This window comes from Tetrao urogallus (assembly GCF_951394365.1).
Source record: "Tetrao urogallus genome assembly, chromosome: 1".
Classification (NCBI taxonomy): Eukaryota; Metazoa; Chordata; class Aves; order Galliformes; family Phasianidae; genus Tetrao; species Tetrao urogallus.
The window spans coordinates 181113956-181127397 of record NC_136813.1 but is presented as its reverse complement, the minus strand read 5'-3'; the positions used below and the strand labels follow the sequence as shown (position 1 = coordinate 181127397).

The 13442-nt window shown below is 39.0% G+C and overlaps 1 protein-coding gene across 1 annotated transcript in view; it reads right to left on the bottom strand.

Annotated features, from left to right (window-relative positions):
• The window catches only part of RELN (reelin), a gene marked incomplete at both ends in the record, with an annotated part of 268207 nt that overhangs the window by 92744 nt on the left and 162021 nt on the right, over positions 1 to 13442 (bottom strand). Inside the window, 4 exons of the mRNA XM_079534561.1 lie at positions 1093 to 1221; positions 4128 to 4336; positions 5842 to 5954; positions 8578 to 8729. Coding sequence (XP_079390687.1) covers positions 1093 to 1221; positions 4128 to 4336; positions 5842 to 5954; positions 8578 to 8729 — 603 coding nt within the window. The remainder of the gene's footprint in view (positions 1 to 1092; positions 1222 to 4127; positions 4337 to 5841; positions 5955 to 8577; positions 8730 to 13442) is intronic.

Below are 13442 nucleotides of genomic sequence, written 5' to 3'. Positions count from 1 at the left end.
TACATAGGACACAAATTCTGATGTTTTACGCCGCTAGTTATTAAGTGACTGAATGTGTTTGCTTGCACTGCAAAAGCTTGGTGAGAATTTTTAATTCTAAAATCTGCTCAATGAATCAAGTAAGTTACTGCGGCTTTAGAAAGTATAAATGAAAATACAACAGAGCATGGCCTACAATATTTTCACACAATATATGAATGTTAATTACTAGATTATAAAGCCCAGCAGTTTTCTTCCCCCTTTATGAATATCTGAAGTCAGTAAGGATCTTCACCTATATCACTATAGCAACTTCTCCATCCCAGTGAGTATCAACTAAATTGCATACTGAATTCAACCTTTCAGTGCAGCTGAATTCTGTTGGGTGGAAACCACTGGGAATGGAAAGCGGGGCATGGAGGATGTGGCCGACTGTCCAGCTGGGCCTTGTTTCTCATGCCATCCACAGGGTCTGCACCTATTGCGCACACCAGGGCTAACAGTTGCTATGAAGATGATACAGAAATGAGGTCACCACATCATGCTGTGCTTCAGCTACATTTTCTTCTTACGGTCACACCCATGGCTCTGAAGTTTTATGAAAGTTGGGAAGCCATAGGATGACAAGGTGGCACAGTTTCATTCCACAGTCAGAGCAGTACTGAAGATACTTCATCTGCTGAAGCACAGAGGATGCACTTCATTGCAACCCAACATCAGCATTCCAGGTGAGAAAATGTGTCTGAGGATGTAAATATGGTTTTGACTGATGGTTCCTCTGACCAAAAAGAAAACTTCTGCAGCTTTGACGGGGTATAACTTTTCTTTTAATTACCAGCATGCAGTCTTCCTCCCCCCCTTCCCCTTTTCTTTTTGTAATTTATCCATAGCATCAGGAAAAAAATATATTATTCAACAGAAGCAGTCTCATATTTTTCAAATTTCATTACTGGGCAGCCAGGAAGACCAGAACACTCCTCCCTTGCTGCGCTCAGCTGGTCAAAAATGAAAGATGATACAGGGTTGTGCGCTCTCCTTCTCCCTCCTGTCACCCATAATTCACTTCCTTCTCTAATCCTGCATCTCAGTTAGGATTGCAGAGAACACTCTCACCCGCTGTAGTTTTCAGAGGCGTAGACGGTGCTGTGGGGCAGATGGGGCCCAGCACATATCTCAGGCAGACACTCGGTGTGGAGCAGGGACCAGGAGCGGCCATGGTTGGTTGAAAATTCCAAGCTGACGCTGGTAACACAGTGAAGGAAAGAAAGAAGAAAGGCACTATGAGCATACCTGGCAAAGGCTGGCAAGCAGAAATACCACTACAGAGAAGCCCCTCAATCTGAAATAATATTGAGTAAATCTTCACTATGAAAAATCCTGAAAATACAAACACAAAACAAATCTGACTTTAAAAACCAGACAACGGAGGACTCTCCTAGCCCTTATTCCTTGATTGGACACCATCTAGACAGTGTTTTTATATATTTTTTAAGGTTGTTCTTATATCTCATCTAGAATCATACTGAGTGTGGTTTCAAAAATAATGAGAAAACTTGGATAGAAATATGTGAGCACAGAAGTCTGATAATTGTCAGCTACTAATGGTGTTAAAATCAGTAGTTACTCATACTTTGGTTGTCTCTTCCCCTAACTCCATTGGATTCCTCCATGGATAAATGGATATCAGAATATCCAGATAAATGGATATCATGGATTTCCATGGATAAATGGAGATCAGAAGAGAACTATGGAACAGTGAGAACGGACAGGTTTGGCACAGAACTGCAAGGGTGGAGGGAACCTGGGAAAGACCTCCTCCAAAAAAGCCCCAAGGGAGGCAGAGGCCCAGGAGATGCAGGAGCCTGCACGCTGCTCAGCTACAATGGTCTTTGGAGGCTTTCTCTACATCACAGAGCCTGGAGCATTCAGCGGTAAGTTTTATGAGTCATAAGGTCGTAATTGTATGAGAAAACTCCATATCTTCCAGAAAAACCTGCTCTTCTCTGCTCTCCTAGACTAGCAGTAAACCCAAACATCTCGGTGCAGATAATGACACTAGAGAAGCAGAAAATCCATAAGAGCATCCACTGAGTCTATGACAAAAGGTTATAAAATCCACACTTCTAGAAGTTCAGAAAATCATTTTTTAGAAAGCCATTACTAAAATTCTCCGTTCCCTTTTCCCTGCATATTTAGCAAAATAGTGTTTAGAACCTGGAGTATTAGCAAATGTTTAAATACCTTACATTCTGAAGCTCTTGAAAAAGTAATGTAAGAAATGCTGGTTTTATTAAGGACTTAGTATTCTACTAAGATACTCTTGCAATTTCAACCACATAATTAGCTTGTAATACTCTGTTTTATTTTAAGTAGTATCAATGGAACATTATAAAAGTCATAATTCATAAATTCAGTACTAAATTATAACTTGTCCTTTTCATTACAATTTGCTGATAATATTACTTCATTAAAGTACACCATCACTGTGATATTTTAAGTGTGTATTGAAATATTTTACAGAGTTTTTGATTAATTCATTTAAGATTTAACCATACTGATACCTTGGAGGGTTATATTTACTGAATATCTACAGAACAATTCTATCACCTTTGCAGTAATGAAGGCATTACAAATGCTTTAGACCAGAAGGTAGGAAATGCTGCTGTATTTGGGAAATACAAATAGTGGTTATGGAAACCTAGTGGTTCTTTTGTTATGAAGAAACTAATATTTCTTAATATATACTAATCCACATTTGATAACAGAATATTTAAGATGGAGACTTTGTATACAGTATGCTTAAAGCTAGGAGTGTTTGCAGTCAAAGTTTTCACATTCTATGTTCCTGTCTTCCCTTCCTATCACAAATAAGTGTGATGCCTTCAGTTTTGCTGCCCCTTGAATTCTGCTGCCCTGCATGGCTGCTAGGACTGAAAATAAATAATGCAGCTCTTTCCAGATGGAAGAAGATGCCATGGGGCACGGATGTGGAAGCATATGTAGACATCTACTTTAAACTCTTGGCTCTTACTCTGAAAAATATATGAAGCAACTTAAACCTCATAAAATATCAGGATAAAGAGTCTCATATGTATATAGGGCTAAGGTGATGGTGACTGTGAAGGAAATTCTATTAATTGAGATCCCAACACAGAATTATAGAATCCTAGAATGGCGTGGGGTGCAAAGGGACCTTAAAGATCATTCAGTTCCGATTCACCTTGCCAGAATTGCCTCCCACCAACTCAGGCTGCCCAGGGCCCCATTCAATCTCCAGGAATGGAGCATCCACAGCTTCTCTGCGCAGAGAATCAATAGTGATGGCAGGCAAAATAGCAAGAACATCGTCCATAAAGATATGGCTCCAGAGTATTGGACTGGACATTAGGGAAAGCTTTTTGTTCATACATGTCTCCCAGAGAAGTTAGGTGATGTCTATCCATGGAAGTTTTCAAGTCATGGATAGGCAACGCCTTGTTTTACCTGACCTATACTGTCAGTAATCTCATTAGGTTTCACTAAATCATCTGAGAAAGTCACTTTCCACAAACATTTCTATGATTTTACAAAACAAAAAGAAGCAAATGACTTCATTCTTTCTCTTTCACTTCCCCTTAACTTCATTGAATGTCTCAAGGAAGTGAAGCTAACAAAAGAATTTTGTGGTCAGGCTGCAAGCAGTGAGGTTCTCACACTGGTGGCATTCAAAGACAAGTGCTATTTATCACCACTCTTACAAGAATTATTTATGCTTGTGGCATGAATAATATTTTGGAGGTTGGTAGGCTGCTGTCTTTAACACCTTCCACTTTAATTAAGAAATGAATCCAATAGCCATTAGAAACTGGAGTAAACATCAGTTTGAAATCATAGGCATATTTCAGAATAATGGACTACAGAAAGTATACTTTGACCTGGGGGGCTATTTAATAGACTCTTTATTGCATGGGAGATATATCAGCCTGGGCCTGTGGAAATCAGGAGAAACATTCACTTTTGAGCAGCCTATACCTGTCATTAGTTGGCTTCATTCTTTCTGAGGAAAAAAAAAAAGCAAATCCCCACAAATACACAAGTGGATTCTGTAAAAAAAAAAAAAAAAAGCACCAGAATACTGGTAATTGAAAGAGAAATCTTGCTTGTTGTACCTGTTACCGGGTTGAAATGTTCCACAACCCAAATTGATGGAAAACTGGATCATGTGAGTCACTGTGGAAGGGAGCACTGGAAGGACATGGAAGTAATCCACAGCCCAGACATTCCTGTTGTGGCCTTGGTGACTCTTCTGTTTCAAGCAAAACTTGGTTGCAGGAGTCTGCAGGTCCGGACTAATGACAACAGAAACCAAAGATGGAACCTTTAAAAGAAATTAAATCAGGCTTAAATAAAAGAAGTAATATGAAAAAGGCTTACATGGAAAAGTCCTTTTTAAAATAGAGAAGTGGATTCAAATACGCTGAATGAAACATGCCCATTTCTCTCCTTGTTTGTTAACTTTTCTTCATCTTGCAGTCTCTCAGCTCACAGAACAAATGCAGTGTAACGTGAGAAGAAAGTAACCGTGTGAGTTCACGACATGTGTGGGGAGGATGTAATGCTAAAATAAATGAAAGCACTGCTTTATGAAGCCCAGCCTTTGTCTGAAAGGAATGCAATTAGACCTTTACTATGTTAAAGGAGGATGTCAGCTTTAAGACTGCTTGCTTTAAAAAAAGGTTCACAATGAATTCAGCGTAATTTCAGATCCTGTCTCTCCCTGAATTCTCCAATTAATGTTTTATTATTTTAAAATTATGGTTTCCTTAGTTTTGAAAAAGTCCTACCCTGTGTTTCACACAGAGCCAGGAGAGGAGGGAAACTATGTACAATGAAACAATGCAAATGACTCAACCAAACAAAGGTCAAACCCTGCTGTAACTATAAACATCACTTTTCTAAATGATACAGTTACAGTGAAAGTGCACATGGATCTGTGGCTAAAATCAGCTGCATATGTACCACCAAATTTCCTCCACAATATATAAAGACATTGCATTTGAAACTGTAACACATCCACATGAGTATGCGTTACATGTGTATTTGTACACTGATTTTTGCTCTGTCTCAAAAGGGCACACTACTGTATTTAAAATGGAAAGAAAATGTATAAAACATGTCATTTTCTGTGCCAGGTGCAGGAAAGGCAAGCAGGCATTCCTGAATAACTTTCCTCCCAGCCACTGGGCCCACCAGGACTGACCCACTCAGGACAAAGCTCCTGCACATTGGACTGTGGCTGGCAGGACCTTGAACGGAGAGAAGAGAAATCATTGGCGAGGGGAAGTAATCAGCACAGTTCTCAGCTGATGACTGAGTGTTGTTGCCTGTTGCCCATTTGCCTGTTATCCTAGCTCTAGCCAACATGCAGCACTGCTCAGCAACAACCAAAGATCTGTGTTGCAAAGGCATCCTTTCACCGCAAGAGCTGTGTATGAATAATATGATGGGGAAAGTCATATTTGCTCATGTGGAATTCAACATACAACACCAATGATATGGCTTAAAAATAGATCACAGAATCACAGGCTTTGGATCTCAAGAGATCACTGTGTCCAACCTCCCTGCTAATGCAGGTTCCCTACAATAGATCTCACAGGTAGGCATCCAGATGGGTCTTGATTATCTCCATAGAAGGAGGCTCCACAACCTCTTTGGACAACCTGTTCCAGTGTTCCATCACCTTTATCGTAAATAATTTCTTCTGTATGTTTCTACAGAACCTCCTATGTTCAAGTTTTATGCCATTACCCCTCATCCCATCACTGCACAACTCTGAGATTGATCTATCCATCCTATCCATCTACTTTGTTTAAGGTGATTTACCTTGTAAGCAGCGTAGGTCAGAGTATCAAGAACTATGTGTTCCCTCCTGCCTTCAATCTTGGCATAAAGGATGACATCATTTTCATGGGATTCTCCAGAATCACAGGTGCCCCCTATACAAACACACATTTAAGGGAGAAAAAAATTAACCGAGGTCCTTGTTATTGGAAAGTGGGATTGTATTACACAGACAAACTTACTAAAATAACTACTATCAGATGTTGTTTAACTCAAGAAACAAAAGAAGACAAGGCCTAAGGACATATTGCTAAGAACTACTTGATCTGATACACCATGTCAGAGATCAAGGGAGTTGACAATTATGAAAACCTCAAGCAGCTCTCCTAATCTGCTTATCAAAATAATTTAAATAGAAAATGCTATGGCTAGAACAATATTTTTATCAGTATTTTTCAAATCCTGTTTATGTAGAAATGTTCTGCTTTCTGAGTTCTTGCCTGTTTGAAGGAGATCAGCAAACTGCTACTTAGTACTCACACCATGCATCCACACACAATATATGAGGGCCTCAAACAATTCTCATCTGATAGTTTGGCAGCTGAGAATTTGCTCTCAGTAGGAAAGGGGAGAGACTGCTGCAAATCTTACTCATTGTGCTGCTTCTTCTATTGTCTATACCATATCCTAAATAGAATGAATTGAATCTATTATGTGTGATACAAAGAATGTGCGTGATATGGTAATCTCACTGGAATGAGGCAGGATTTCATGTAGTTTCATTTGGTAGAATCTAAAAACACTTAATAACCTTCTCTGGAAGAGCAGATACATTGGCAAGTTTGTGCAATGAGTATGACATAATAGTTACAAAATGGACATCACCAAACTAATCAGGTGTTCTGGAAAATATTTTTAAAAGAGAATACCTGTAACTGAAACAGGAAGCCTGTCATTTTCCTGTGCACCATGGGTATCACAGGTATTGAAAAAAAAAGCAGCAAAAAACAGGATGAGGAAGTTTCCTTGAACTATCCATAAAGTAGGAAGGTTGCATAAACAAACTACTTTCTCTACGTCTTTTCACCAAAGATACCCAGCTCCTGGAATGGGATAGGCAAAGCAATCTAGAATCTAGATAATCTAGATAAGATGTGCATTCTTTTATGCTTATTATACTGCAGTAAGAAATATCCACGTGTTCATTCAAATTCTCTGCTTGCTGGAGTGTTTAAACTGTGATCTACTTAACGTACGAATACAACAAAATTTCATTTTCTAATGAAAACACACTATTCTCTGTGCCTGTACGTGCTGACAACTTCTCCTCTAGGTTCAGAAGGTTGAGCAAATTTCTTTCCTGTTTCTCTTGCAGGTGTTGTAATGCTTGGGAGAACTGGCAAATGGCATTCTTCTCTTCCTGTGTGTTATTGGTAATTCACGTAACACAGAGGAGATGTGGAACCATTTAGAGCCATAACATGAGGCCTTCCACTCATTAAATACAGGTTGTTATTTCTTGTTGTTTCAGAAGGTAGCTTCTGGAGGTCATAAGTTTAGTATCTGCTTCCTCCTTTATTATTTTATTATTCTCTACCTTTAAACAAAAATCCTCACCTACTCTAAACATGGTGTTGAGAGAATAACATAATGCAATTTCCTTTATGTGCAAAATAAAAGTTGTGGAAAAACACTGTAAGGTACTGAACGATAGCCACAATGTCCATAGTAATTCTGGTCAGTTACAACACCAAACTAATGCAGTTGTACTGATGACAGCAGTGGGAAGAAGGAATGATAGCACGAGTTTGCTCCTAGATGCTTTTTTAGCCCTAGTAAATCACTGAAGTTGCACTTCATTCTAAAAGAAAGGTCCAGAGAAGATGCTAGCACCACATCAGTTCTTTCCACAAGGGATGACACCTTTTCCAAGGCTATAATGGTCAATGGTGTGTTTTGTGCACAAGAGATGAATCTCACCCTGGGTAAATAAATCAGAACAAAATGCTTTTGAATACAGTAATAAACTAAGGGCTTTTGAGTGGAAGGTGCTCTAGCAGGTTGTGGCTGTCCAAGTCTCCAGTTATATCTGCCAGCACTACGTTGACTTCTCAGGTACTCTTGGACACCTCCAGTAGCAACAACAATCTGTGTTTGCATTGTGAGCCCTGCTTGAGGACTGAAAAAGTGTAAGCCCACAACTATGTGTGCAGCAAGTGTGTAAGCTTCGTTTTATATAAAGGGATATCCAACCCATGCAGTCAGTGGAGTCCAGAGAATGGCTCAGCTCGTCTAGCACAAGTGTCTCACGTTGAACCAAATGCATTTTTTCAGTAACTTTACTGATTACATTTCTAATTACAGAGGAAAACTAGACACTCACCTCACATGGAGACACCTCCATGTAGCTGTTTTAATCTGGAACTAAATGTCTATACCAGTCAAATTGGCTACATATATCCATGGAAAAAGAAGTCTATTAAGGACTACTAAACCCAGAATGCTCCATCTTGCTAAGAAAGGTCTACAAGTCAGTGATATCTGGAAGAATATTTTTAGGAGGGCTATTTGTGTGCTCACCATGTTTTCACATTTCTGTGAATGTCAGAAGAGCAGACCCTCAGTCCAAGATTTGTCTGTCTTACATCCTTATAGGCACATAACTGTGATGAATCTGAGCCATCCTTTTCCAAGGAGTGTTTAAAATATTTCTTACATGCATTGTGAAATCTAAATCTCACATATCCCACTTCCATTTTATCAAGAATACACACTTACCCATACTGAAATAAAATCGTAAGTTCCCATATCCAGTAGTGTCCATGTACGGAGTGCATATTTTTCTTTCTCCATCTCTGAGAAATACCATAGACGAGCCAGACTCCAACGTCCCACACTCAGTACCAATGACAGCACCTAGTATGTCCCACCTGGAGAGGTCAACAGTGGGCAGAGAATGTGCAGTGTTACTGATAAACTCAAACAAAACAAAAGGAGTTCATTTGTATAGAAAGCAGTACCTGCTGCTACTGTTAGAAAGTAGAATAAAATCACAACACAATGCACTTTTCAAAATCAGGTACTGAGAATTGTACTTGCTTATTCAATATTAGTTTTTAAATTCAGTCTAAAACAAAACTAATATAAATAATAAACAAGTTGGTAGAAAAGTTAAAATTACTAAAAAAAGTTAAGCTTTTAATGCTGTTACCAAAAAAAATTTAGTGTTGTTCCATTACTTCATTATTTTTCTGGCATGAAAATGTTTAAAACACGTTCTGTTTTAAAGACATACGTACACTATATATTGTGTAATAGAATGTTTACAGATGAATGAAACATGAAAAAGCACGTCTTCCATATCTACTATGCCAGCCATTAAATATGTAGGCAATAACAAAAAATGCTCTTTTCATCTTCTTGAGTGTTTAGGGTTACACTTTTAACAAATACATGAGCAGAGAATGAAACAAAAATTGCTGGGTTTCTTCTAATGTGCGATGAGATGATCAAAGTCAGTTTTCTTCTTATTTTTTATTCAGTGATAATTAAAAGAGCTGCTGCAGAATTTTTCAATTGAATATTTCTATTGAAAATATGTTTTCATCATGAAAACTCTGGTTTCTTTAAAGCTTGATTAAAACATTTTGATAGAAACTTGAAAAATTGTACATTATTTTGGTCTAATACATCATTATTCATATTGAAGTTTTACTTAATAAAGAAGTATTTTAAAGATATAAGGCAGTAAAGCAATGCAACATTTAGAATCATTAATATCTGATAATCCAATCATTTAGAGTGATTCAGAGAATGAGAAAACGTTTAAGATTTGAGGTCTTTGAGGGATGACAAAGCCATTTCCTGCCCACTTCTAGCAGAAACAGTCTCTACCACCAGTGCGGAGTAGAAAGATTTCAAAAACTGCCATTTCAACAGTTTAGCAGTCAGCTTATCAATTTAACCATTCACACTACTTCAAAATGTATTTTTAGATCTTCTTAAGAGCTGCCAGTTTTCTTATTGACCTAAGCTGTGACAGACTAATAATGTGCCTGCTTGAAAATCCTCCTTTAAAACTGCCAGTCATTTACAAAGGAATTAGCAAGATTAGCGTCACTGTAAAGCTTTTATGACACAAATATAAATATGTTAATGGCAGCAGAGTTTAACCTAACCCTATTTTATTTGTGCAGACATTTTAAAGGTAATGTGCAATATAATCAAAATACAATTTTGAAAATGGGTCTCTTGGGCCAAAGACAAGCACAGAATAACATGGTTGTGCTTACTTTAACTTACATGACAAAATCTCACAATGCTCCATTGATCTTTTGTATGCTCTATTTAGCTCAATTAAAACAGCCTCTTTGATGACCCACGAAACAACTTGAGGTCATGAATGATGCAGATCATGGAGGTTTCCAGGGATCCTTTCCTTTTAGGCAGCATTATAATGGAAACTAGAAAGTTCTACAACATAAAATAACTGGCTCTTACAGAAAAATAAATGAAAACAATGTCTGTAAAGATAAATAGAGATCTTTTGGTGATGACATGACAGAGATGCAGATCTTCTTGATTGAACAGTGCATTTGGATACATTTATCCCTTACATGACTGTTGAAATTCTTCTCTACATAGATAAATCTAAATTAGATTTAATGAGCATGGACATTCGAAGTAGCAGTACATGTGCTAGAGGCACCAGAGATATCTCTGTCCTCAGATACTGCATCCAAGCCTGGAGTACGCAGCACAACAAGGATGCAGAGCTGTTAAAGAGAGTCCAGAGGAGGGCTATGAAGACATGCAGAGGGCTGCAACACCTCTCCTATGAAGAAAGATCAAGGGAACTGGTCTTGTTCAGCCTGAAGAAGAGAAGACTCCAGGGAGATCTGGAGCCTGCAGCCTTCCAGTACTTGAAGGGGGCTTACAAACAGTAGGGAAACTGACTTTTTACATGGGCAAACAGTGATGCGATAAGGGGGAATGGCTTTAAACAAAAAAGGGGAGATTTAGGTTAGATGTTAGGAAGAAATTCCATACTCAGAGGGTGGTGAGGCACTGGCACAGCTGTCCAGAGAAGATGTGGATGTCCCATACCTGGCAGTGCCCAAGGTCAGGTTAGATGGGGCCCTGGGCAACCTGATCTGCTGGGTGGTAGCCCTGCCCATGCAGGGGGCTGAGACTGAATGAGCTCTAAGGTCCCTTCCAACCTAAGCCTTCCTATTCTATTATTCTATGTTGGGAATGTAAAAAGTACTAATCACTCTGAATAATAATAAGCTTCTCTGCCCTCAGTGTTGGGCTTTCAGATGTCTCACCTCAGAGTGCTTTTGGCACAGAGCAAAATGGGGATAATCCACACGTGAGCTTCCCTTTGCTCTCTCATATGAGGGGTGCTTTTGCTTTTTTCTTTGAGAGGAAGGTGAGGCAGGCAAAGCTGCAGCTCTCCCTGTTCATACACAATGTCCTCAATGACATATTTTTCTCTTGATACAGATATTTCCTACATTGCAAAATGAAAGAAGGGAAGAGAGGCACAATCCACCAAGCCACCATGTTATTTATACCAAAGAAGAAAAGAACCCTTATTTACTAATGAACTCTGTAAATAAAAAAGTCAATAGTGGAATAGACTGTGTTAGGTTGATCTGGAGTCTTACACTGCAGGGCAGTAAGGCTCCTTCCACTTTATATTATGATTACTAAACATACTTAGGTTGCTCCAAAAAGAACACTTCCTATTTATTTCCATGGAAACCACAATAGATACAGAAAGCACAATAACACTGTTTGATAGAGCAAATTTTCACCAACAGAACACTATTTTTCAACATAGTCACCATCATTATCCGTGCATTTTTGCCAGTGATGAACAAGAGCCTATATGCTACGCTTGTAAAAATCTGCACCAGAGGTTACCCATTACGATGCTATGATGGTGGTGTAGCTAGGAAAATGTTGCCCACTCAGTGCATTTCTGATCAGCCTGGACAGATGGAAGTTGAAAGGCATTGAATCCAGACTGATTGGCAATGAGCTCCACAGTCTTCAAACTGGCATGGAGCCTGGCATTATCATGTTGCAAGGTTGTCTTTTTCTCTGGCCTGACTCTGGAAGTTAGGTCCTTCAGCTTAGACAGTGTTGTGGTGTAGCAGACAGAGTTGATGGTTTGTCCATGTTCCAGGAAAGTCAGGATCACTCCTTTCCTATCGCTTTTTGCAGGTTGTGTCCTGAATTTTTTTTTTTTTTTTAAATGGGGATTTCACACTCCAAGGACTGCTGTTTTGACTGTGACTCATAGTGGTGGCACCACATCTCATCACTGGTAATGATGAGATCCAGGGAACTTTCACCTTCAGCCTGGTATTTGGTCAGTAGGTCCTGACAAACTGCATGTGGTGTTCCTTCTGTTCCTGTATGAACATTTGTAGGAACAATTTGGCACAAACACTGCAGTATTCCAATGTTGCCACCATCATTTCTAGTGCACTGATGTTGACATTCAATTCTGTACACAGTTCCATGATTATAATTCTCTGATTCTTGTGGATGAGCTGATCAAAACAATCTTCATATTGTGCTGTGACAGCTGTGCATGGCAATCCAGAATGTGGTTTGTTTTTCACATTACTGTCACCACTGCTGAAACATACCTCTCACTATGCTCACATCCTCTGGTTGGTCTCCGTAAATGTTCAGCAAGCACTCCTGAATGTCAGTGAGTGCAATTTTTACATCATGGAGGAATTCAATAAAACACCTTTGCTTCACCTGCACTTCCATGTCAGACACCATTTTGCCAGACTGCCCTTCTGCTGCCATCTATCGCATGGCAACAACATGTAATGGAATATTGGTGGGAAGGTTCAACCTCTACTGCTATGTCATCAACATTCACTTCTGATTAAGATTAGGGTTAGGGTTAGGATCAAGATTATTACGGGCTAACATAATAAAATGGGGGGGCATTATTTTCAGAGCAGCCCTCAAACACTCTGCAACTCTTGAGTATCAGAAATGACATAGGAACAGGGAATTTGGGTCGGAAAATGTTGACTACCTTTAATAAAAGTTTTTGCAAAGACATAGTTCTTGAGGAAATATCTTCTGATCCCATGAAGAGTTTGTGAGCAGAGATGCAGGAGGCTGAATATCCAGTTTGGATGTCAGAGAGAGATGTTTTACTTCTGCTCCACCCTGTTGCCAGCAGAGGTGGAAATGGAATATTTTATACCCCAGGAATCTGTTGTCTTTGCTAAACTATTTCCCTTTTATTTTGAACAACATCCTGAAAAGCCTATTTTCTTTCCAATACAGAAAACAAACCACCAGTCTTCTAAATCTTACACTTTTTCACAAAACAGAATTTTCATTTTCTGCTCAGGCCTGCTGTGGATAATTGCCCCCTGTAATCTGTTCTTCATGTGACAGTTTCAATACAATTGAACAGTATTTAAAATACAGTTCAAAGAGCATTCAGAAATTTTTCTCTAGGAAGAAATCAAGGAAGCACTTGTATTTGCAGTTCTGTACAATTCCCAAAACAAAGCCCCACAGAAATGGTGCAAGAGGGACAATGTTAATTAGTTTTATATGTTGAAGCTGCTTTCTGTAACCTCAACAGAATTCAGTGT